Raw genomic sequence first — 26,711 nt, 5'->3', positions numbered from 1 at the left:
CTCCCAGCACACACGGCAGGCTTAGCACCTCTTGGGAGCAGGGCCCTGGATCCCTTCGAGGTGAGACACAAGAAGTGAACGCATCCCCATCTGCAACCAGAGCCATTTATGTGAGCCGCTTTCCCTCTTCCCTGTGAATCAGTTCATATCCCTGCCTTGGTAACAATTAAATCCTCCTCACTTCCATCAGAGCACCACAAGCAAATAAGTTAACATACAGATATTTATATGCAAAGGTGCATATAAATACACAGATGCACACACACTCACATAAATACGTATTTTGTAATGGATTGTCTGTTAAATGGAGCTCTTAATGGTTTGTTTCTAAATGGCAATGGGCACAGTTGATTTTCTATGTATTTTCTGTTACACTGGCTGTTACAGTTTCAGCCTTGTGCTTATTATATAAGGGTATGGGCATGATTATGAAGTATTCATAATTGTCAGGGCCTAACAGAAAGCTAAACAAATGAGCTAAGGACATGATTATTAAAAGCTCATGGCTGTCAGCCTCACTGTAAAGTGAAAAAAAAAATTCAACTAGATAATTTTCATATATTTGAATGCCTGAGAAGTAGTGGAACAAAATTAATCTTTGTGTATTACATTTTCTTACTCACTTTCTTACTCAGATGCATCCTTTGTACCACAAAGAAGAGTGTTGTCAGTAGGCCTGGATTGAATTTGACCTTTTTTCAATCCCTGCCATTATTTTCATGAAAGCAATGGAAAGAGGCCTTAAGCAAGAACTGATTCTTGTTTTGCACCAGCCCCTGAGCTGAAGAGCTCATAGTCTAAATACTTGGAGGAGGAAACGGGGACAAATGCTGACCTAACAGTGTCCCTGGGGAGCTGGAACAGGACTTTAATCTTCTCCCCTAGTGCTTCGTCCCTGAGTCCTGATGATTTTCCACAGATAATTTTTTTCTATATATTTGGAGACATTGCAGAATCACTTTGCCCAATACATCCTGAAGGGTTATTGCTAAAAGCTTCTCATAGCCTTGCAAGAAGTATGTGCTTCAGCATACCTAGTGCCTATTAAACCTGGTGAAATAATGGGGTTTTCCTATGTCAGAACAAATCACACTTGTGCCAAAATAGCTGCAAATGTTCTCCTGGACTTAATGAGCTCTGGGTGTTTTGCAGTGGTCCTGACAATTTGTTATTGTGACTGTCCTATAGTACAGAATTCTGTTATCAAAGCCATCTCATACAAAGACAGGGATATCAGGGAAAGCTGATGGCACATTGCAGAAAGCGTGTGTGTTTTGGGGCTGTGCTGCACTGACATGGAATGTTTTCCATGGTAAAGGTGGACGTGTATAGGTGTGTAATCTTTGGTAATTCTAATTAAACAGAGGTAGTAAAAAAGGCATTCTTCCTTGGGACCACAAACTCTTCCTGAAGTCATTTTAAATTAGAACACAGTAAAAGAGGGCAAAACTGAGTGAGAAACGTGGCATTTCTCTTTGACTCTTTATAAATCAGCCTGGAGTTCCAGAATGAAGCACAGAGTTGTGCCTGTTGTTGTAAAACGTGGAAGTTTTGGGGTGTTAAAACCCACTTTGACTTTCAAGAGCTTCTCTTGAACAAAATTCCACACCGTCATGGGAAAAACAAAAAAAAATCAGTGTAAAATATCTGAAGTAGAGCAAATGGAACAATTTGGTGACTCTAATGCCTTCATCTGAAGTTTCATGCCTGCGAGGATGTGAAAAAGTCAATAGTGTGAATTGGAAGTTATTGATTATTTCACTGGGCTGCTGTTGAAACATCATATGTGCTTGATTTGGTCTCCCAACACCCAGCAAATGTTTGTTTCTAGTTTCATCTCCCTTGCGAAAAGAATTGAAAACACTATAAATTGAAAATGATTTTTTTTTCTAATTTTAAAGTATTTCTTTCTTGAAGTTAAATAAATGCTATTTGTAAAGGTTCCCCTCACTCCAAGATGGATATTTCATGTTACAGATGGGCCTATTCTTAATTTACTTTGTAAGGCGTTGAGCCTTCTGTTCGACACTGCCATCTGCAGCCCCATTGATTTTAGGACATTTGTGTAAGGCTGTCTGCATCTGACAGCTTGCAGGGCTGGCTCTCCGCTCCTTTGAAACAAAGCAGGTTATGGAAATGGGCTTTTCTCCTGCTGCCTCTGCGCCAGGATCGACCTCACCACCGTGCTGAATGACAGCAAGAGATTCAAATGAGGACCTCAACTGAGAGGAAGCTTGGGGTCAGGTTCTGTGATGTAGAAGGTGTAAAGGCTGTCGTGGTACAGCAGGGTTAGCTGTGTTGACTCCTGAATGTGAAAGAACACCAGTTACCCAAACTGTGAGCACGGAGTTGCTGGGAAGTGCTTTTAGTTGCTGCTGCTGAACATTTACACTGCTTCACATGGGGCATGCAGCAAATGGGAGAAAAAAAGAAAAGGGATTATTGTGGATATTTGTAGAACAGATTTGACTGTATGATTATCCACAAAAGTAAAAATATTTACATCCCAGTTGGTTAAAAATCTGTCCGGTATGTCTATTTGTTTAGCTAGCATTAATTACCTACATCAGCTCCTTCTGGTTTGGTTAATTTCCAAGATTCAACTGTTTTGCTTTAAATTGCTGGAATTAAGAGGGAAATGTACGCCCTGGCAGTTCGCTGATGTAATCTTAGGAAAATACACAGTGCTATGTGATCGGGGGCTGGGGGGCTTGGCATGGTCCTGCTGGTGGGACTGATGGGAGAAGAGAAGTGGGACCCCCTTTCATTCCAGCTCTGCAAAACCCCAAATTGCATGCATCCCGTGCATTGCTAGTACCTGCTTCCAGGAGTTTAAGCTGTTGGAAGCCAAGCACACAATGCAGTGCTGTCCAGAGAGGGATGTTGTCGTCATCAGAGGCCTGTGAGGAGTTGAACAGATAAAGAAAATCAAATGGAATTGAAGTCGTGCAGCTGCTGAGGTAAAAATGGACATCGAGTAATGCAAACTCATTTCTCCATGGCTCATCTTTCTAGCTGGGAGACTTTCAGGTAGCATGCTCCAGGCTGCAGGCACAGACGAGGCTGTATTGAGTATGGCATTGCTGCTTTGCATCTCCAAGCCATCGGAGATGATGCAAATGATGTGGAAACTCCTAGGCTGCAATTTGCAGAGCTGAGATTGCCAGCTGTCTGAAGGCAAGGAGCTGCTTTGCTGGGGGAGGGATCTGGCATGCTAGCTGCAGAGCTCACACGCTGCTCTTGGATCCCTGGGCTCACATACCTGGGCACGCTGTGCCTGCTGGTTCATACAGGCCCACCCCGTGAGTCCACAAATCAAAGTATCACCTGCTGGGTATTAGGGGCTGTCTCTGCTCAAATGTGTGCGTATCAGGAGAGAGCCAGGAGCTGCAGTGTGGGGCTGCTGTTCATGCATGGAGCAGCCGCGTGGGAGGCAAGGCTGGGGGTGGCTTCGCAAATGTTTCTTTCAGCAGCCATGTCGTCGTGAGCAAGCTTTACTGGTTCAGGCTGAAGATGGTTTTAAGGAAAGGAAATGAAAGAAGGGTTACCTGTAATCTGTATCACTTCCCCAGAGCAGCCCATTGCATGGCACAGGGTAGCGCTGAGCAGGGAGCGTGGCCAGGGATGCAGGGAGACATCAGCACTGTTGGGGAAAACTGTGGGACTGTGGTCCTCCTGGTCTGCCCAGAGCTGAGGTGGAACATGCTCTGCACTTCGGGATCTTCATTATGCTTTGTGGCAGTGTGAAGGTCGAAGAATATGTGGGCCTAGAAGAACACTGAGAGGCCCTGGAAGTGCTGTGGTTGTGTGCAGGGTATGGTCAGGGTGTGTGCATATCATCCCACTGACTTCAGTGCAAGAGAGCAAATAATACCAAATGAAATGGACTGCTGGTGCTCTGCATCGCATGTGACTTACACAGCTGACCTAACTGGTGCGAGTTCCTCTTGGTGTCTTTAGAGGGAGCACTCCCAATTAATGGACAGACGAAGTGTCTCTATGTATTTAAAGCCTTTTCTCTTAGGGCAGGGAGCGGCTGCTGGCAGCTGGGGCTGTCCCAGCTCAGCAATGTGCTCCTCATACCGTCCGCAGCACAGATCTGTGCCACATGCACTGTATATCCCCAGTGACAGCTGAGCAAACTTATGAAATAACAATTGGGGATGATTATATTGGTTCTGAGGATTAGCACAGCAGGTAGCCGTGTTGGCACAGGGCAGGGTTTGGGCCGAAGGATAAATACACATTCTTTTTATTATTGCAGCTAATGGGAATCTGCTAGACTTTGAAGCATAGAAAAGGCTCACTGGCCACCTGTGAGCTAATCACACGGATTTGCCTCATTCTGTATTTCAGCTCACTTGGAGCCTGTAATCTAATTTCCAAACAGAGATGAGAAGAGCGAACAATTCATTTTCTACTTTACATGGCTGTGCTGGTAAACTTTTAATCCTTTCAGAATTACAGTTCCTTGCAACGTGGAGGTAACAACACAGAGCCCTGCGTGCAAGACGTGAGTCTTTGAATGCACCATTTGCTGGATAATAATTAGCCTCAGCACGGCTCAACATGAATCAAAATAAAAGTTCGGAGCGTTGGACATTTTTCAAACGATGTCTTGGAGCATGCATAGACTAAAGATTACAGTTTTCATAAAAAATTCCTGGGTTTTCAACTTCAAAAGAACCCTGCAGCAGTTGGTGTTGTCTTCAGCCCCTGGCGTTGCACCCTGCTGTTGGTGTCTTTTCCATTTATAGGACATGGTGATGTCAGTCTCATATCCTACCTAGTTAATTATCTTTATAGTGGAAGGATGTGTGTGGCAGTTTTGGTGTTTCTCTGGACTTTGTCGCTCATCGTTCATTTTGGAACATACACAGGATAGCTATTTAGGCTGGATGCCAAGCTGATCTAGTAGCTGAAGGTGCTTAAGTTTGTTAAAGTCCAGGTGCTGCTGTGCTTTAAGATGTGTTTATGCGACTGTTCCTCAGATAGTTTCTCTGTCATAAAGAAAAAAATCCAGTTGACATTCTGCTCCGCTGCTTTTGTTAAGGGCGAGGCTATAAGTGAGCACTGAGTAAAGGTGAGCGCTGAGGTTTCTGGTGTGCAGAAGGCCTTTCACACCAATTCAGCATTTATTTAGTATTCTGAAGGGGTAGAAGCCAACATGTACCTTGGTAGCTGATCCTTGCTAGCTCCCAAATCGCCCCATGCCTGCTTTGCACTTTCACTAGGATTTTGCTTTCATGTTGATAATAAAATCATAGAACGGCCTGGGTTGAAAAGGACCACAATGCTCATCCAGTTCCAACCCCCTGCTGTGTGCAGGTCACCAACCAGCAGCCCAGGCTGCCCAGAGCCACATCCAGCCTGGCCTTGAATGCCTGCAGGGATGGGGCATCCACAGCCTCCTTGGGCAACCTGTTCCAGTGCCTCACCACCCCCTGGGTGAAAAACTTCCTCCTAGTATCTAACCTTAGCCTCCCCTGGCTTAGTTTAAAACCATTCCCCCTTGTCCTTGTAATAAGGAAATAGAGCCACAGATTTCATTTTTGCCAACTGCTGTGAGTTGTGCCCACTGAAGTCTAAGTGTTTGTTCAAGCAGAACTGATACACCGTTGTAGAAGTGATGTCCCAAAGAGCACCATCAGACCTTTGTTGCATGTTACAAGGTGATCATCCAGAGGGGTTAAGGAGAAGGCTGGTTGCATGGGGCTGTCTGGTGGCTCACACACTGCTCCTCTGGGTCTCTCAGAGGGCATACACTGTTCAGTGAGTCAGTAGCCCTATCAGAAACTCCCTTTTGCAAAATCTTTTCTCACATATTCACAAGAAAAGAAAAAGCCCAATGTCATGGGTAAATGTAGCAAAAGTGGTTCAGCTGATTCTGTTACAGCATCTCCTGTTGTGTGGAGCAATTAGGATATAATGGACCTTTTGCCATACCAAAATTTATTCTACCAGGAGGCCCCCAGCTGTCCTGAGGTATGTGAAACCAGAGCTGATCGGCGGCACAGCCTTTTTGATTGCAAATAACATTCATACAGATTGGCTGGCACAAAACGACATCTCTCTGAGACCTGCCAGGTTCCCGTCATCACCCCACCTCCGTGTCTGGAAATTAATTTGATTTAAGCAAATAGATTTCATTCCGTTTGTTTATACAGTTTCAGTGACTGGGAGGGCTGCCATCCGACTGCAGTCCGTTTAGTTCAAGTAATTGGAGCAAGCCAGTCAACATCCAGCAGATGTCAAGAGCAGGCTGGGGAGAGCCATGGTCAAAAAAACAAGATGTCAAGGCAGAGCAAACCTTTTCAAGTAGTTCTGTAGTCACCTTGCAGAGGTAGATAAGCCATCATACGGTCTTCAGATCATAAGGGGCTCTTATTACATGCACCAAATTGTGCAGGAGGTAATGGTGCTCTTCTATAAATGCTCGCAATAAAAATGCTGAACACTTTTCAGTTCTTGAATTATTGTATAGGCTTCAATGAAATGTCTCATTCCTGTTTACAGAATGCTGCTGAATGGTGTACAAACAAACCTGGTGCATGCCAAAGAGCCGCGGATGGTCTTGTGTTTTTTTCTTGATTTTATATTATTTTCTATTTTATTTAGTATAAACTCTTTCAAGTCCTCTACCACTGTCCCACCTGGGAGGAATGTGGTACGCAGTCATGTTTACCTACAGAGGAAAGCTTTTATCAACCATGGTCTGAAAGCAGTGAAACACAAAACGGGCTGACAGATCTTTAGTTATATTACAGCTGTATATGCAAACCTATTCAACTAGGATTTTGCTTTCATGTTGATAATAAAATCGTAGAAGGGCCTGGGTTGAAAAGGACCACAATGCTCATCCAGTTCCAACCCCCTGCTGTGTGCAGGGTCACCAACCAGCAGCCCAGGCTGCCCAGAGCCACATCCAGCCTGGCCTTGAATGCCTGCAGGGATGGGGCATCCACAGCCTCCTTGGGCAACCTGTTCCCTATTTGGACCCCTTTTTTACATTATAAAATAAAACAAACTCATGGGATGCGTTCTAGCACAATTGAAGAAATTCAGATAATTTAAAAAGCTACAAAACCAAGAGATGTTTACGGAGATGCTGTGTTGAGCAGGGAGCTTGAACTCTCAGTTCTACGCTTAACAATATGACCCAAACAAGAAAAATCCCACCTAAGCAATGCTGCCTTAAGCAGCTGGCTACCATCAGCCCTTTTGTCTGTAATACTGGAAACACAGCAAAATGTGCCCATGTGTGAGAATACTGCTCAGAAACACTGAGCATTGGGATTGCAATTTGGAGGCTTAGTGAAGTTTTCCTGCAGACACAAAGGACCAAAACAGTTGTAATTAAAAGCGTGCATTGCCGTGTTCCTGCTGAGCTTTGCTTGGTGTTAGCAAGAGGGGCACTGGGGTTTTGTGCTCTGTGTTGTTACTGACATCGTGCCTTTAAAATCAGAATTGAAAATTCTTGGCTCTAAAGAACAAATTCACAAAGGAAACGGTGTTATGTGTCTGGTGAGTTATGGGTATGACACCTCTCAGGGGGAATAAATGTGTTATTTTTCTATATAAACACACCACACTGATCTTTTTTGTCCTTCATATATTAAACTGAGCTGTCAGGCTACATTTGATCAGTGTTCATAAGGTGATACTTTTCAAGCTGCTTTTGAAAGCCAGTTTTATTCAAGCTTATTGAAGTAATCCTGTTCCATACGAGTGGGATGAGCGTTCGGGAAAGAACTGCAGCTGCATGGCCAGAACAAACCAGTAGTAAGGAGGGGGGCTGACAGAGAAGCCCCAAACATTTTTCTTCCCAACCCCTGTGGCAGAGCTAATCTTATGATAGGGTTATCCCATCCTTACTGATAATTGGAGGGAATGGTGAAGCCTCGCTGTTCCCTGTTTTTTACTGCTTGGTGTCCTGGTCTGCCACCTCGTTGCCTCTTGGCAGCTCCGAGAGGTAGCTGGGTGGGCCATGGGGGCGGTGTGACAGCCAGAGGGCTGAGGAAAGGCATTGTTTGGAAGCCAGCCCAACCTGGCGTTGGGCTGGGCAGACGTTTCTGAGTTCCTCTGCAGTGTCAAAGTAGCCAAGAAATGGCTGTCATTTCTGCAGACACTGCAAAAAAGATTCAGCAAGCTCCTGGGCAAAAGGCTGCTGCAGAAGCTGAGTGGTTGCAAGGCAAGGAGCAAAGGACTGTCGCCAGCAATATGTGGCTGAATAATGGAAAGCAAGGAGTTGGGTTGTTTTCAATGTCATCTCTTTGCAATGCAGGTTTGGTTTAAGAGCTGCTCAAGTGTGAAGTGCTGTGCCCCAAGCTGGTCAGTGTGAAAGCCAGGAGGGCAAGCAGCAGCACATAGCATGCTGTAAGGTTGTTAGAGCTGTTAAACAGTGAAGAAACCTCATCCAGCTGAGAGAGCAGGGATTGAGATTGAGTCTAGACATACCTGAGGCAGTGCGTGTTAACTCAGAACATGCAGGCCTCGACAGGACACACTGCAGTAGCTGAGACAAGCTGAGACCAGCAGCGGGGCAGAGCTGCAGGTGGTTTAATGCAAACCTTCCCCAGGTCTGCCCCGGCTGGCTGGGAATGGCGACGTGGTACGGAGCCGAGGAGCCGAGCGGTGAGTGGTGTGGAAGGGGTGAAATGCTTTGGTGTAAGGCAGTGGTGCTGCTGCTGGCCAGCAGTACTGGTCAGCCTCTGCAGAAACCATGGGGTAGCAGGAGAGTGAAGAAGAAGGGATTGGGAACGTGGGTGAACTTGTAGGAAGAAAGAGTGGGAAGATCAGGAGCTGAAAAACTTGGAGTGGAGATAAAAGGGGGAAACGTTCTTCGAAAGGAATGGATGATGGTAGTGACCGGTTGGTTGGACTGGATGATCTTGTAGGTCTTTTCCAACCTCGGTGATTCTGTGGTTCTGTGACTTACAGAGAAGTCTCTTTCTGACAGACTGGCAAGAACAAAGTGGAATTAAAAGGTGAGGAACGAAAACCTTGTGGAAGGAGTATTTTCATATGACATGCTTAGAAATTTACTGCTATGGGCAATAACACTACTCGGATGAGATTTATGTGCCTTACAGGCCCGTCGTGCATTACTTTGGTTGCAGACAGTTGGGGAAGAACATCTCCTGCTTCTGGGTGTAAGCCAGTCTTACCAGAGATCAGCATGAGCTCTCACATGCTGGGCAGGTTATTTAACCTCTGCTGGCTGCAAAGGTTTTACATCTGCTACGGAAAATTCGGTGGTAGGAAAGGTAGACCTCATCCTGATGTAGAAGGGGTTGTCCGTGTTTCTGTGAGCCCGGGTGTGCTTTACAAGTGCTGTGATTACAGGACCTATACTTCTTTAATTAAAGCACAAAACTGAAACAGGAAGCGAAAGCTTATTGTGCTCAAACCCTTCATTATCAAAGAATAGCCCCCAATTAATTTGTCAGCATTACTTCCTACGTGGGAAGTTTCCATTCTGCTCAAGAAGAATCCACTTTAATAAACTCTGGTGCTGGTAACGAGTAATTTATCACTGCCTATTGGGAAAGGTTGGGAAGCCAAGAGATCTTCCCTGTTGGAAGTGAACCTCTCACTGAGCGTATGTGTGCACACGTGTGTCGAAGCAGGATTGGGTTATGGTGTTGTTTTCTATTAGGTTCCATTAGGATGCTACACTTGCATGCAGTTTTTTCCTACTAAGTAAAACACCATGATTTGTAGGAGAGGAGCACCTGGATGTTTTGCACTTCGTTTTCCTCTAGAAAGCCATATCCCATTCCTTTCTGCTAAGTAAAGACAAGGTTTTAAAAACCATCAAACATCGAGTGCTTTCAGTATTATACTCAGAGCATACAGGATCTAGGAGTTACATGTATGGCCTATGTTCTGTGTAACAGCTGGCTGAAATAGTTTGTTTCATGTGAAATATTGGAGGGCTCTGCATTCTCAAATCAAGGCCAGCAGCAGCTCAGCGACTGAGGAATTGTCAACATCTTGTGCAATTCCAGTAAGTGCTTCTTTTCATTGATCTGCAACTTTATTGTTGACAATTAAAATCATTTCCACGCAGAAGAGAAACACTTCTAACAGGAGGTAGCAAAATCTTTTGTCCTGAATGATTTTTCTTCTGTTTTATAATTAAGTACAAAGTGTGTCACAAGTCTTCCTATTCAGTTGCACTAAATACCTGCTTACCGTGGGATAATTGATATCAGCAGATGACAGAGCTGCTTGCAACACACTTTCAAATGCGTGTTTTTAATTTGCATAATCAAATACTTTGTTAGTGTCCTTGGAAATTAGGATGAAAGATGGCTGTGTGCTAAAAATGAAGCGTTGTTTTTAGCAGATGATTCTGTATGCAGTACAGCAGATGAAGCGCTCTGGGGCCCTCCTGATACACGCTGACTGCTGCACCCAACGATCTTCCCCGTCCTTTGCAGTAATAGTTTCTGTCACCTGCCTTCATTTATCCCAATGTTTCATTGACTGATGTCTAATCAATATGAAATGTACAATCAGGACTTAGATCTGATTAATTATTTCAGGCCGTGTAGAATACTCGTTGAAGTCCACATCCCAAGGCTGGCAGTCAGCAGGGTGTACGTTCTGTGCCCCCCATTGACTTCAGAGAAGTTAGGACAGCTTCTATTGGCTGTGATAGCATGCACCAACTGCCCACTTACAGTGGGCATGTTACAACCAAAGCAATTCATTTTATGTTTTCTGAAAGGTGTATTTTTTGTATCTTGCATAAATAAGTTATCAGAAAATCTTGGCTAGACAAATTATACTGTCAAGAGCAGAGCTTAAGAAGCTCAGAAGAAAACACACGCTATTCTTAAATTTAATAATGCTACAAAAATGTAAGATTTCCTTGGTAGGCTGAATGCTCAGTCCCACAGAGCACACTGCAGGTACAAGAGAGTGAAAACTCTGATAGTTTTCATACTTTTGCAAGAAGGACTTTTGAGCTTTATCCAGCATCCTCTTTGAAGAATAGAGGATTCAGTGTTGATTCTGAATTGCTCTCTCAAGATGACCCAAAGCAGTCATGGAAAGAGTGAATTTTAACGTGAAGGGGAGCAATAGGGGCTGAGTGCTAAGTGTTCTTGTTTTCAAAGCAAAATGTGCATGGAAAAGGTGGATGGTTTGGGTTTCAAAAATAAACATTTGGCCTCTAAGTTGGCAGCACCATGCCTGATGTTGTCTGAGGACTTCATTCCCCAAGGACTGCCCACTCAGGTCAGAGATGCCCAATTCATGTGTGTTTGGCTACCACTCGGGGACCAGCCAGCTTGGAGCTTAGCAGGTTTGGTCTTTGGTGCACCCAAACGTAGAACCTGTCTGCAGACAGCACTTGATCAGGGAAAGTAGTGTGTGCAATGAACTGGTGAACCTCTGGGAATGTAAGTTGTGGTGAATTTCAGCAGGGTGTTTCTGCTGGCTGAAGAACGGTTAGGGCTTTGTTGTGTGGCTGTGATGTTCTCAGCTGGCTGCTCCTGGCCATCCTGTAGCTCTTTTGGATCACCTATGTGGTACAAAGGAGCCAGAACACAGAGTGTAGGTCAGATTTTACTGTGCCTTAGGAAGGTAGTGGCATGTCAGGTGGATGCTGTGCATAACCTGTGCTCTTCAGAAAAATCCATGTCTTTCTGTGGAAGTGCTTGCGTGCACAGTGTATTTCTTTGTTAACTGTGTGTATACATAAAACAGATCTGGGTTGGAAAACAAATGTGTGTGTATTACACGTGACATATACATGTATGCAAACTCACTGGAGTGCATTTGTATGTTCATGGCACATACATAGAATGAGTCTCTCTAATTCCCATGCAGCCATTTGGTTTGCTTAAAGGACTTCAGTGTGGCCTTATCTGCTCCTCCCAAAGTAACCAAGTAATAACCACGTAGACACAGCAGAGGGATAACTGCACTTGTGTTACTTGGAGGGGACCAAGCCCTGCATCTTGTGTGATCCCCACTTTTTGTGTGTTAAGTGAAAAACAGAGGAATTTCAGATTTAAGACACATCAAAAGGCGAAACAGGAAAGGAAGATAATGGAAGCTGCATGTGCTGTCTGGGTGGTATGAGCTCAGCCAGTGTTTTTCTTCAGTCTTCAAAGAACATCGAACTGTGGCTTTGTTCCTTTCTCAGTTAAAGGACTGTTTGCTGCTGGATGCAATAGCAACCCAGTGGAAAAAGGGGAGCCTTTGCCAGCCCAGAAGTTACATCACAGTTATTTATCCAAAACAGAGTATGGAGACTGCCATCAAATGAAGTCAGTGTCATGAGTGCACAAAGGACATTTTCCCCTTAGTTTTTGTGAGACAGTCAACATTCATAAGTAATGGTTTGGTAGAAAAAGAGTGATCTTCTATTCATGGCTGTGAAGTATTGTTGTTGAGGACTTGAGCCTTTCATAGGAAGCACACAGTTGGTTGTGTTTGTCACTGATGTGGGATTTCAGCTCCCAAAAGAAAAGTTGTGGGATGAGGAATTCTTTCTTATTCATGTAGCATAATTATCAGGGATGCATGTGGAGAATATGCAAGGCTCAGAGAGACTGCGGGACATCTGATAGTGTTGTGAGGTGGATGCTGAGATGCAGAGGTGTAACAGAGAGGAGGAAGGTGTGCACACGTTCAGGGTTTGACACTTGGAATAATGTTATGTTACTGAATGCAGCATCTTCTAAGTCATGAACTAACAGGAATGGTACTTGAGGGGCTGTGTAATGAAGATGTAAGCAGCAGCAAAGAGTACCCAGGAGATGATAGGATTCCTTGCCCCTTCTCTCCAGGGGAGGAGGAACTGAATTCCTGGCAGCGAGTTGTGCTGAATAAATGTTATGCACACCAGAGACTCTAAAGATATCAAATGGAAAGATTTAATGATTGCACCAAGCACGAGGTATTCCCTGCAGCTTCAGAAGTATCACCCCAGCTGAGTTTTCAGACCATCCCACCTACTGTATTCAACTTGAAGGGAATTTCTAATAACTAAACGAGGCCCTCAAAGCCTAATGATTGCACCTTTCTGTCAAAAATCAAAATATTATAATTCTTTAGCCTGTCTAGGAAACCATTTCTGAACAAACTATTGATCGTTTCTTTCCTCTTTGGGCTCCTGTCTTAAGGCATTCGGTGATCAGCCTCTAACTTAAAATAATGTTTGATCAGACAAGATTGAGCCAAAGAATGAATGCAATAACCTGCAACACAATTGCAGTGAGGAAGACCTGGGGCATGCAGCAGAGTAATTATTTTTATTCCTCTGGAGTCTCACTGTTGCCACCATGGTCTTCTGATCCAAATGCCCAAGGAGACCCTGGTGCCCATTACAGACTGAGTACTCCCAAAGTATGTCCTCATCAAACAACTCTGTCTCTCCCCAGTTCTCCCTTGCAGCTCCCTTTTGTCCCATCTCCTGTTCATGAACCATTAAAGCAATCTCCATTGGGCTGCTGCTGTTGTACAGGGCCAGCAGACCGCTTAACAACGGGCCTGGCATGGTTTGATGGGCTCTCTGCATGAGAAACCCAAATGAGGAAGAGTCTGACACATTCCTGCCCAGCCCTCTCCAGCAATTCCAGTGATGTGCAGGTTGGCAAACACTGTGTACCTTCTGTGAGACCTGGAGAAATACTTCTCAGCATAGATATTTGTTCTCCTTCACATCAAGGTTTGACCAGTTCAGCTGTCAACAATTCTTTCTGAATGTATGTTTATTCATTACATTTATTCATTTTATCCCTTAACATTGGCAGATGAATGAGTGAAGTTTTTCTATCTGAAGATTATTTGGAAACCTGGGTGCTTGTCCCCAGGCCCTTTAAATCTCATATGTTTCCCATATGCTTCATCTTTGTAATTGCCAAAGTTGTAAGTCCAGCTTTACACCATTGCTGTGCAATATTGACGTAAATAACGCTCCCAGTTCCCACGGCAGCTGCTGCTGCTCACTTTTCCCACTCCGTCTTGGCAGCATTCCCCTGAACTTGCTCAAAGAGATGTCATTCATCAGATGAACAGGTTGTCCAGTGAGGTTGTGGATGCCCCCAACCTGGAAGCACTGAAGGCCAGGCTGGATGGGGCTGTGAGCAACCTGGTGTAGAGGGAAGTGTCCTTGCCTATAGCAGGGGATTGGAACTACATGATCCTAAAGGTCCCTTCCAACTCAAACCGTTCCACAGAATCCTCGTTGGTGGAAGTTTGGGGGCATGATTGAAGTGGGAGGTCTCTGTGAAGCCCCAGTGAGGAGAACTCTAGTGTAGCAAGTGTTATAATTTTAATAGCAGTCATTAGTATTAAAGAGACACAGCTGGAGGACCCAAATGAGTCACTCCATGGCCAGCCAAACTAAGGAAGCCTTGCTTTCTTACCATTAAGCATTTTAATGTTCAGAATTTGTGTAATAAGGCACAGAGCTCACAGTGCATTTCCTCCCTTAGTGGGTTGGTGAGGGAGTGATGATAGAGGAACAATAATCGTAGTGAACAGGCTTTCTCTTTGGTAGCAGGTGGTTTATTTTGAGGAGAATTGTTGGAGGAAGAAGGAGAGAAGCAGATGCACACACATGCAGTGTGGCTGCCTGGCTCATGTCTTTAAAGAAGACGTATTTCAGGACTAAGTATGTCACCCTCCAGACTTTTTTGGCCATTCTTCTGAAGAACAGTCTCCAAAATTAATGCCACCAAAAGAAAATTGAAGCAAAATTATAGTATTTTCCCTACCTGTGTATTCTGCTCATTTGGAAGCCCAAGCAATAGCAATGCTGTGGTAAGCACAGGCGTAGATGGGGCAGAGAGGTGCTCCTGGGCAGGGAGCGATGCTGGGCATCCTGCAGAGCTCTCCCCTTGGGATTTTCCCAGCTCTGTACATATGTCCCTACATAATTGCATTGCATTTTGTATGGTCACTGAGGGAGACTACTTTGGCCAAATAGTCATGCAGATGATTATACCCAGCCTCAAAAGTTCATCAGGACTGTTACACAGCCCAGTCTTGGAGTCACTTCTTTGTTGTAACAGCCTCATTTTCTTTAATCATCAATGGTTGCATTGGCAGAGTGGGAAACGAATTCCAAGGAGTCGTGAGCTGGTGCAACAAACCCGGCGTCTGTTGTGCTGAATACACAGGACAAAGGAAAACGAGCACTTCAGGGCATCTGTGTTCAGCCAGATGTGGTGTTTATTTGGGAGGTCTGACTGAAGAATTTTAGAGCCAGTGTGCTCAAGTTTTGGGTAGTTGTGTTTTTCATGCATTAACAAAGACACAGAAACTTTCTTGTTATGTTGCAGTAGGAGAAGAAATATTAAGAGAAGGACCTGAGGATTAGGGACACTGCTGGAAATTACTTCTGTTTGGGTTCAATTCAGTATGAAACCAAAATGTGACTGTCTGGAGTGCAGCTCTGGCAGATAGCTCATGCTTGGTTTTGCCCGTGTAGTCACACACTCACCTGTTCTGTCTCCCTCTTTTGTTGCAGATAAAGAGTTAGGAGTCAGTACGCTCGCTGAAAATGCCGACCCTGGTGCTAGGGGGCCAGCTGTCCCGAAAATATCAGGACTAGAGAGGAGCCAAGAGAAGAGCCAAGACAGCAGCAAAGACCCACTACTTGAGCCCGTGGTGCCTAAAGACCCCTGCCCTCAGGTGGCCCAGCCTCTGGCCCAACCCCAGCTGGAACCACAGCCGGAGGTACCTTGCCCCAGCCCCGCGCTCGCCCCACGGCCGGAGGCTCCGGCCCCTCCAGCCCCACCGCCGGCCGCACAGCTGCCTCCAGCCCCGGAGGAACCCACCCGTCCGCCCGCGCCGCAGCCTCCTGTGCAGCACCCGCCCCGGCCGCAGTCCCCGGTGCAGCCGGCCCACCCCAACCTCCCTGCAGTGCAGCCGCATCCGGCCGCTCAGAGCCTCTCGCAGCCGCTCTCTGCCTACAACAGCAGCAGTTTAAGCCTCAACAGCTTAAGGTAGGCAAGCGGAAAGCCGCTCGTGTCCGTGTGCTGACTATTTGCAAACTTGCTGTCCCTGGTGGTGATGCTTTATGGTGCCTGGAAGAAGTGAGGGGGAACTGGGATAGAGGTGACAGCGCATCCCACCCCTTCCGTGGGAAATTAAGGGGGATTTGTGACCTCTTCTACAAATTCTTCCTTAAAATGAGCCAGAATCACTTTATTTTCTGGTGTTCCCAACAGTGCTTGGTAATCTCAAGCTCTTTGTTAATTTGCTTTTGCTTTTCCTGCCTGTCCTTGCACACTCAGGTTTTTGAAGGGGATTTCATGCAGCATAGACCAGTGGAAGAAAATCCCAATTCTTGCAGGCTGAGCTCTTTCCTGAAGGCTCCCTACTTTTACCCTTGCCTCCCTGTAAACCTCTGCTACTTTCTCCAACTACTGACATGCCCTAGGGCAAGAAATATGGTGCAGCTGCTGTTAGCCCTGCTGACAACTTGGCATAGGCTTACACTGATGACATTCAGGCTTAATTTCTTCCTGCACTGACAACACCTTACAGTCTTCAGTGTTTTTCACCTCAGTTGGCCACACAGAGATAATCCTCACCTTTTGTAGGGGGATAACAAAATTAATGGAGATTAAGCAACGCGTTCACAGGAACCCATGATGTCTTTGTAAGTCACAGACCTCAGGTTTCCCCTGTGGCAATACAGTGCTCTCAGCAGTGCCTCAGCTTTCCCCGAATCTGAGCTTGCAGCAGGCACATGGCATTCGTCCTGACCTGGTGAACCAGTAGATGGTTGCCTCATGGTTTGACTAAAACTGGGAGTTGTTTAAGACTCGGATTTATTTTTAACCAAATTGGTATTGCTCGTCTTTAAAAGCCACTGCAATATAAGCGTGTCATTACTTGAAATAACGACAAGTGGGATTAAGCACTGTGTGATTATACTGGAAACTTTCCCTGCTAAGAAATGAAACCTGAAAAATTGCAACCAGTATAATCCTGTGTATTTATTTTGCTGATTCATCTTCTCTCTTTATATTGTGGGGGGAAGAGAGTCATTAACAGAATAATAAGCATGTATCTGTTGTTGCCTTCCCAACTTCATTTCACGTTTTCCACACTCTTCCATCTTTCTAAGTCATAGCAGAGAAATTAAACTTTTATTAATGCAGCAATCACTGATGTTGAGCTTCATTTGCCTGAAAACATGAATCAGAAGCAGTCATGTAGAAAGGACCCGATAATTAAGTAATGAATGCACAGAGCTGATTACTCCTTTGTGTGCTGTGCCTGTGTTGTTGAGGACAGAATCCCAGCCTCTTAGAGGGAGGGAGACATGTCCTGGGGCTTCGGTATGGAGGGACCATAGGCAGTAAGAGATGCTGGATAAGGGAGAGGTTGGAGAAAGGAGTGTCTCGGTGCTACTGATAGAAAAACAGAATAATAACTTGTATTTGCAATGTATTACTTTAATTAGTGACAGGTTTATCATGAGCCATGCATAGTACATTGGGGTAGTGTATGTGTGCTTTTAGAGCTTTTCTCTCTTCTGTGCAATGCTTAATTGCTTTTCTTTTTGTTAACAGCAGCAGCAGAAGCAGCACTCCTGCCAAGACTCAGGCTCCCCCTCCACACATATCTCACCACCCCTCCGCCTCACCATTCCCCCTCTCTTTACCAAGCCACAGCCCACTGCATACCTTCACGCCCACCCTCCAGCCCCCCGCACACCCACATCACCCCAATATGTTTGCCCCTCCTACGGCTTTGCCTCCTCCACCTCCATTGACGTCAGGGACCCTGCAGGTTCCAGGACACCCAGCTGGTAGCACTTACTCAGGTAAGAGACAGACAGATAGTGGCCCCAGTGTGGCAAAGGAGACTCAATCTCCAGTTTTAGTCAAAATAACTCCTTTTGGGTCCATTCTGTGAGAGCTGCTGGTTGGGTAGAGGGATCACTCACCACTGAACAATTTGGGACGATGTCAAAAGCAAAAACCACCCAGACTTTCCCAGTGACTTTTCTTCTGCCCTGGGAATGAAGAATTTTTGGAAGCTTGTGCTTTTCTGTGTCTGCTCCCCAGGGTAAAACCACTTCAGAGTTCATATGGGGCCACCCAAAATCTGTGAATGCTGTAGCAGATGTCTGTGCTGTAGCTGTGGTCTGTGCTCAGCCTTGCGCCCCTGCAGCCAGCCTGGCTAGGGAGAAGTCTGGTGGCCATGCACACAGCGCTCCTGAGGTCGGGTAATGTGCAGGGCTGGGGGGAACAGCTAGAAGTGGAGTGAACTGTGCTCTGTTGTACTTTTGGGAAGATGTCAGTTCCTCCCAGCTCATTGAGGGATCTGAGGGAAGAATATTGAGGATGACCAGCACTTTAGTAACATAATTCATGTCCATGAAGTAGGGGAGCTGTGTTTGTGGCTGCTTTGTTCCCTGACTTCAACTTACCCACGCTACCCACCTGCTCTAGGATGTGTCAAGGAATTCAAGGAGAGCCTTCATGCTGCGCCTCAGATGAACACTGAAGTGAAGGCAGGCTCCATTAGAGAGGGGGACTGGAGGCTTTCTTCTCTCAGTGTGGCCTATGGGGAAGAGCTGGAGGAGCTTTCTTAATCTGTACAGTGTCATGCTTTACTATGAGGAAGCTTAATGTAGAACCTCACTACTGCAGCCAGCAGAAATTGGCACAAGGTCTGGAAAAGTCCCTGAGCTCACGGAGGTTGCTTTGCTTTGTATTTCAGAACAAGATCTTCTCCGTCAGGAACTAAACACGCGGTTTTTGGCCTCGCAGAGCGCGGATCGTGGGGCCTCCCTGGGCCCACCGCCGTACCTGAGGACCGAGTTTCACCAGCACCAGCACCAGCACCAGCACACACACCAACACACACACCAGCACACCTTCACGCCTTTCCCTCACGCCATCCCACCCACTGCCATCATGCCGACGCCAGCACCGCCCATGGTGCGTACCCCAGGCAGAAATGTGAGGATAAGTAGAGCACAACTCTATTCTTTATTACGAAAATTTGAGAATTTGCCAGGTGGTGGGGAAGCAGTGCTGTGCTGCCCAGGTGTGGTTGGGGAGGACAGGACGGGCGGTCCTTTCCCTACTGCTGTTGTGTGTGTGATAGATCCAGGTGGCAGCGCAGGGGCTGAGGGATGAGGCTGCTGGCCGAAGGGGCACTCGTGCCTGGGAATCCCTGGTGGTTGGAATGGTGCACTCTGGTGCCTCCTCCATTTTCCTAGCTCATAAAGTCCTCGCTGTACCTTGAAGGGAGAAAAACCCAAACCAGCTTCACTGGAAGTTCATTTTCTGTGTATTTTTCCTCTCTGTTGGTTGCCTAATAATAGGGATTTAGTCTGTGTTACCAACAGAAATGAAGCAACGAAATAGAAAGTAACTAGTTTGTGCTTTGATCCCTTTGCAGTTTGACAAATACCCTACAAAAGTTGACCCCTTCTACCGTCACAGTGTGAGTTTTATTACTCTGTTTAAACTGACTTAATTGCTTTTCTGTGGTGGGTTGGGATCACCACTCAATCAATGGCACAATGTTGAATCTCTCCCTAATCATCACTCCAGGATTTACCATTACCGTTCTTGGTCGCTTTGGCTTTTGAAGGCTTGCATTTTATGGTGCTTGTTTCTGATAAAGATGCAGTATCAGCTTTTCCAATCAAAAGATCTCTTGCTCATACACCATTGGAAGACAGGTTTGCTGTGAAAAAGATGAGACAAGAGGTGGCTGTAGCGTGAAGCAGTACAGAGCAGTAGTTTCATCACTGTGTTTCGGTGGTGCCAAAAGCACTTAAGAATGATATTTTCCCTGAGAAATCTGGAACGAAACGTCAAACTATCATACAAACCCCTGAGGGATGGGTAATCTAATAGCTATTCTAATATATCATATTTTGTTTTATAAAATTTGAAAGCTTGTCTTATTCTTCCCATTTCAAAAAGCCTGTCTGACCTACTGGGCTGGTTGCGCTCTGTTTGATGGCAGTGAGGCAACCCAGCTATGCACTAGACATGCTTATCTCAGAGCTACCAAAAATGTTGATTATTGAGATGAATTCATTTTTAATATGAATTGTAAAGCTTCTGCTCTTAAGGTTTAGAATCCACTGATTGATTTGCTATTGAAATGTGGGTGACATTTCCTTCTTCATACCAACAAAGGCAGGTATTTCATTCATTTGGACAAGAATTTCTAAATCCAGTAGTGATATTTTGATGAGAGAAGGAGTACTGCATCAGCATTCAGAAATTTGCAAAGCATTTGGCTTCATACGTTGATTTTGCTTAGAAGTGGAACTGGGCAAGAAGACTGGTTAAGATGATGGTGTGATGCTTTCTGCTGTCCTGATTAAACGCAGTTCCTGCTCATAACTGATGCCTGTAGCACATGTGAACAGTCCCACTAATTCCTGACACTTTGGTTAAGTGTACAGTGTGTGAATGCCTGCAGGACCATACCTGTGGGAGTGTGAGGCAAACATTTAAGCCAGGGATAATCACTCAGAAGGGTCACACTGCTGTTTGCATCACTGTTTGCAAAACTGCACTCTTGTTTGTGTAGCTTTACATGGATTCAAAGGATAGATTACCCTGAATGTGGCATGTTGATTCAGGCAAGAACATGGAACTGGGAAATAAGTTATGAGTTTTGGAGAAAGAAAGCACAAAGGTTGACGTGTAAAATAGGAAACAGTGAAATAGTCCTCAGCTGGGTATTGTATTCAGACTCATGGTGAATCCTACAGGTCTCAGTATTACCTCTTTTCAAGTAAGGTCAGGCTTCCAGTTGTTCTGTGATAGCCAGGGTGCCAGGATGTTGGCCTTGGTAAAGGCAGAGCAGCAGGGCCCTGGTGCTCCTTCAGGAAAGGTTTGTCCTAATGAAGTTATTGCAAAGTAATCACAATTGGCGTCTGTTGGATATTTAGCAAGCTGATGCCAAAGATCAACATGATGGCTATAAATTTCACTGGATTAGCAGCCTTGCTGAAGCTACAGCAAGGTAGTGGTAGCCAGAGCATTTCAGTAATCACTCCTAGGATGAATGTGGGTTGTGAAGGTAACAGAGCTGCTTGCATCAGTTTCCTGACCAGCCTCTTTTGCTGCCATAAGTGCATACCTGCCAGGGCTTTTTTCCTTCTCCAAATACCTGAAACTTTGGCACATCCATAGATCCTTTTTTAGGGGTAAGTTTCTGCAATAGATCTTCGCTATGTGTTCAACTGCATCTTAAAAAAAAGCTGACGTTGTCGTTAAACCCTGTAAATGAACTCTGCAGGAGAGCAGGAATGTTTGTTGGAGAGTTGAAATCGATGTACGTTAGAAAAGAGAAAGCAGGGGAAGGTCAAATTTAATTAACTTAGCGGTCGTTACAAAACTAAGAAAAGCATTCCTTATTATTAGTTGTAGATAATAGAATATTAAGCCTCGCTCCATCTTTTGAAATTAGTCCATTACGCACAGAATTAAATACAGAAGACACTGGAGGATTCAAACCACATTTTAGTTATTAAAAAGTTACTGTCAATGAGGACATGTCTTGTAATGATTTCTAGAGTACCCACAGCCCAGCAGCAACTTGTCTGAAGTTTTTTCTGCATCACTGAAAGGAGCAAGTCCAAATTAAAGAGAAGTGAAAACAACAACAGAAATGTGTTACGAAAGGAGACTTTGTTCCATGCTTTTAAATAAACAATCTCTTGATATCTCTGACCTACTGAAATAATTTCCCATATTTCAGCACCTGTAGTGTGAATAAATGGCCTTCCAAGATTGAAGCTACTGAAAGGAGAACTCTGATTTTGAGAGAAAAGATTCAGAAAAGCACACACGTACATTGAGTTAAATCCATCAGAACTTTGTGACACTGATTTACTGTGGGATGTGATTCTCTCAGTGTTTGCCCTCTCCACATGTCCAGCTTTTGGCTGTTTCTGTTCAGCTGGCCAACTAGTCCTTTATTTTGATCCCAGAAGCAGCACACAGGAGGTTCATTTTCGATTGGCTGAGCCAATTTTATCAGCCAGAGAATCCTTCAGTGCCAGTACCAGTGAGGTTAGCAGCCGTCCCCTGCTAGGTCCCAGTGTTTCCCAGTGAGAACATCTTTGCAGTGAGATGCTCTGAATCCCCACCTCCTACCAGAAAGCAGTTTTGTGTGTGATCTCTGCAATTCCTGTGGAATTGTGTGACTTAACTGTGTTGCAGTGTAAGGAAAAGATTCACAGACAGACCTCAGAGACAGATAGGATTTGGTCATGATGGTTTGCTTGTTTCTCATGTGTTTGTCTGTGTTAGCGCAGGAGAACTTTGTTTTTGCTGAGTTGTCTTAGTGCAGATACACTGGGATCATTGAGATCAGTGGAGATTTGCCTCTTTTTATGCCTCGTGGTCTCTTATAAGACCAGTGCCCTCCAGTTTGGGGGGTTCTACTTTAGCCTTTTTTAATAAGTAATCCTTTTTAGCAATTAAATTCATCTGTCTCTGCTGCTCCTGGAAGTGGCAGGATATCCTCTCAGACAGGCTAATGAAGTAAGAATTGTGCATATTTTCCTCATTTCCGACAGAAACCATTAAAATCCTAGCATACTAATGGGGTTTTAATGATGCAGTATCCTAGAGCTTGTGCAGGTTTGTTTCCCACTCAGACAGTAGCATTGTGTGCCCTGTTTGGCCGGGCCTTGCCTTTCCTCTTGATATCTTCTGCAAACCCTTCAAAATCCCCATCTAATTTAAAAACCAGTCATTGCACAACAAAAGCCTCAGCTACGATGGCCCAGTGCAGAGCCAGCAGTTGCTGGCTATATGATTTTGGAACTGCTTTTAAGCTCTGAAGTGAACATCATGACATTTGTGAACATCTCATTGACTGCTTTAACTAACATTGTTGCGGCGGGATCACGTCTTCAGCTCTTCTCCATGTCCCATTTCCCTATCTCTGCAGGAATGCTTTCGCTGTCTCGTTCAGCTGTCCGTCCTTGTTTTGTAGTGCGCACGCATTTATGCTCCCCTCTCTTTTTCTGTTTCAGCTGTTTCACTCCTATCCTCCAGCTGTATCAGGTATTCCTCCCATGATCCCTCCAACGGGCCCCTTTGGCTCACTCCAAGGAGCATTCCAACCCAAGGTAGGGTGTGTTTCCATCTTACCATCAAATGCGCTGGTTATTCTCCATGCAGTGGCATGGTTAGCTTCAGAAGCAATGCGATTGGTTCTCAGGGTAGCATGCATTAGTGTGAGGTCATGTAATAATCAGGATTTTAAGAAGCAGTGATCGTTATTGTTTGCTCATTTCCATAATTGTCTCAGAGCTGCAGCACAATGTGGTGCATTGATTTAGTTCCCCACTCCTTTATGATGGCGATGATAGTTAAGTGTGATGAGTTTGTTTCTCTTTTCCTTTGTTTTTATGAAGTCACTCTTGATTTATGAGTGGGAGGAAATCATTTTCTGTAGCCTGTAGTCTGTGCGACTGAAGGCTGAAATCAGGACTGAAATTTCTGCAGAGAAGACACCTTTCTTAAATTGGCCCATCCACTCTAATGACTGAATATGTAAATTGCAGTTCATTAGTGGGATTCTTCATATATATGTTAATCAGTCTGTTAACAACTCTGTTACTTAATTGTTAGTTATACTGCAGCTGATTTCTTTTTTCTTCATTTTAAGTGAGGAAGATGTTGTCTAAATGTAGTGTTTTTTCCTCCAAAAGATGCATTTTGTTGTGTTAGCCGAATATTTACATTCAAATCAAGGGAAAAGCTTTAATTTTTTCCAGCTAGATGTTGCCTATTCTGATGCTCGTGTGGTAATATTCATTGTGGATGCAGTTCAGATCCTTGCCACGTGGATTGCTGATGCTTTGTGTGTGGCAGTGAGGGCAGCAGTTCTAGCCAGCTCCAGTGCATTATTGATAAGCAGCAGAGCACAGCCCGGGTATCCCAGGTGCTGCTTTAGGTGCTGCCTCATACTGCTCAGCTTTTCGGAGGTGAGAGGAATTCCCAGTGCAACAGTGCTGTTGCCTCATGTGTTTCAGATTACTTTAACTAGTGGGAAGGCAGTGAGCAAGGCGAGTTCTGAAATTGAGATGACAGTGCATGCATCACTGTGTGGATTATAGCAGTTGTCCTTTTTGCTTAAAAGAGTTGATCTTCACAGCATAGGCAGTGTTAATGATGAAGAAGTACTGTTTTTCAGTTTGTGTTTTTGTACTCATCAATGCTCTCTCCCTGTGTTACAATTCTAGACTTCCAATCCCATCGATGTTGCAGCCAGACCTGGAACTGTCCCACATACCCTCCTGCAGAAAGATCCACGGGTGTGTAAAAAAGTATTACTGTATTCTTCTAAACTAAAGCTTGTGAGAACTATTCCTTGTGAAAACACTGAGAACTAGGGCTGCTGTCTTCTGTATGTCCAAATCAACGTGTGAAACTAAAGCTTAATCTGAACTATTAAGTAAGTCGGTGAGATCAGAGAAGTTGGATGAGGACAGTTTAATTCCTGATCCTCCTGTCCATCACTGGCTAAAGCACATAGATGCCGTGCAGTGCAGAGCTCTTTCCTTGCTGTCAGGTGGCATCCCCACAAGGCTGGGGGCAGACTCCAATTCAGCACAGAAACGTTCAAACCTCTTTGAGATTTACGTTTATATTCTGTAATTGTTTCTAATGCGGGTAATGACAGTTATTCCCTTGGTTACTGTATTATTGATTGCAGCAGCAAAATGTGGATGCACTTTATTGATCACTTGGTGCCTCTGGATTTTGAGTTGAAGCACATGTGAACAGCATTTATTGTCTCAGCGCTTCGTCTTCTGGCTTTTTTCTGTTCTTTGCAAATGCCCTCGGGTTGTTTGCTTGTTTGATTGAGTATACATTGTTTGCAACGAGGAACATCATGCAGTCCTATTTTTTGCAGAACTCTCTGACAAAAATCAATGTTGTGGAATTGGTCAACTTTTGAGCTCTGCAGAGCTATTTTCTTTGTGTTCTAGTAGTTCGAGTTTGCTCTGAATTGGTGCTGTTGTTGAGCTTTATACCGAAAGGACCTGCATGTTTTCATGTCTGCTCATTCCACCCAGTCAAAAAGATAACTGGAGCCTCCTATCATTAAGTTACTTCTCTTAATGCTGCCTTTCAGCTTGTAGTGCAATTTTGATTGTTTCAAGATGATGCTGCGTGCCATCACCAAGTCTGCAAAATAGCTCTTCTGTTTGTAGATCTCCTTTTAAAGGAGATGGCTCTATGGATGTGGCAGCACCCGGTGCCATTGCTGCTGAATGAGCAGGGCAGTGGCCTGCAGGGCAGCCCAGCACGCTCAGTGGGAGCAGCCCCCTAATACTGCCCTGCCCAATTCCAGTCTTCTTGCAAGCCAAGCAGCTCTGAAAGATGAGAGCAGAAGTTTGCCCAAAGGACATAGCTGTGTTCTTCTTCAGAGCAGTTAACCAGCCATTTTGGTAGCATTAAATTAACAAATTAATGCAAATGCCAGAGGACAGAGTGCTCAGTGTGAGACTTGTTGTGTTGCTTGTCAACACTTAGGTACAACAGCCATGGGGGGAGGGAGGCCAGCTCCAATACGGAGGCTGAGGACTAATTATTATCTGAAAGGACTTCATTTGAAAGTAAAATTATAACATTTTAATTTCATCTCTTAATGAAGCAATACAAATTTGTTAATTAGAGCAATTGTTTGAGTGACAGGCATGTAACCAAGCTGTCATTTCTTCTTCACAGTTGACAGATCCGTTCAGGCCCATGTTGAGGGTAAGAAACCTTCTTGTGCTACAGTTTGTCGAGCTCGTCTCAGTCCCCGCCGGGTTGCAGCAGCACACTGATTAAAAGCAGCCACGTGTTCCATCTTGGGGATTTTTCACTGTGTTTGCTGAGCAGTGTGGTCAGCATCTTGTGGTCACTCAAGGAAATAAGCAGTTTTAAAGCTAGAAGTTCTCCTGTTCTCACGCAACCCCTTATTGCAAACAGCAGAGGTTAAATATTGATAATCCTTGTATTGCTGTGGCTGACAAGGTTCCCTGAGCTGATCCTACAGACTGCCCTGGCAGACATCTCTTGCCATATTAATGCAGGCTGAAGGATTCTGCTTTTTAATGTTCATTGTGTGTTTTGTGTGTTACTCATTATGGAACTTCCTACCCGAGTATCTTCTTGTCCGGCACACACAGACAATCCACTTTGAACACAAAATACTTTGGAGATAAAGGATCCAAAAGATTCAGTCTTACAGTAATCCAAAAGATATTTTTGTTGGTATTTCAACATACTCAAGGAAGTACAGACCACGTGAACTCATTAAATCACTAATGCAACCAATTGCTGTGAAAAAGCAAAAGACTTGAGTTTAGGTCTGCGTGTGTGAGAGAGGGGCTTGGTTTTTTTACTTTATTTGTAATTGATTTTTAACTGTCGGCTGACCTACACCTAGAAGGCAGGCCTGTGCCATAGTTTGTGTAGTAATTAAGTTACTGGTAGCTTAAGAAGCTGCTTTCATTCCTATGATTATTTCTAAATCTGTGCAGGAATCATTATTCATGTGGTTAACTACAGACCCCTAAAACACAGGATAATAGAAAGTATATCCTTATCAAGTCCTTACTGACATGATTTCCAGATGTCCTAAAAATGGACTACTGAATCAGTGAAGAAGCCAAATCATGCTCTCTGGTTCTTTCCTCCCTTTCTCAGCCCCATGATTTAGAAGCATGGTGTCAGGAGGGA

At 44.7% G+C, this 26,711-nt stretch overlaps 1 protein-coding gene across 9 annotated transcripts in view; it reads left to right on the top strand.

Annotated features, from left to right (window-relative positions):
• Window positions 1-26,711, top strand: part of AUTS2 (activator of transcription and developmental regulator AUTS2) — a 657,596-nt gene that overhangs the window by 617,541 nt on the left and 13,344 nt on the right. For 5 of the 9 annotated variants that reach the window (XM_090122499.1, XM_090122496.1, XM_090122504.1 and 2 more), the window contains 7 exons: window positions 15,494-15,971; window positions 17,550-17,803; window positions 18,706-18,947; window positions 19,393-19,437; window positions 23,006-23,101; window positions 24,221-24,292; window positions 25,713-25,742. In XM_090122499.1, the coding sequence (XP_089978625.1) occupies window positions 15,494-15,971; window positions 17,550-17,803; window positions 18,706-18,947; window positions 19,393-19,437; window positions 23,006-23,101; window positions 24,221-24,292; window positions 25,713-25,742 (1,217 nt within the window). The remainder of the gene's footprint in view (window positions 1-15,493; window positions 15,972-17,549; window positions 17,804-18,705; window positions 18,948-19,392; window positions 19,438-23,005; window positions 23,102-24,220; window positions 24,293-25,712; window positions 25,743-26,711) is intronic. The other 4 variants (XM_090122497.1, XM_031591912.2, XM_090122501.1 and 1 more) reach the window with 4 other exon arrangements.

This window comes from Phasianus colchicus, chromosome 21 (assembly GCF_987193195.1).
Source record: "Phasianus colchicus chromosome 21, bPhaCol1.hap1.1, whole genome shotgun sequence".
Classification (NCBI taxonomy): Eukaryota; Metazoa; Chordata; class Aves; order Galliformes; family Phasianidae; genus Phasianus; species Phasianus colchicus.
Note: the sequence above shows the minus strand (reverse complement) of the source record. Positions and strands in the feature narration are given on the sequence as shown.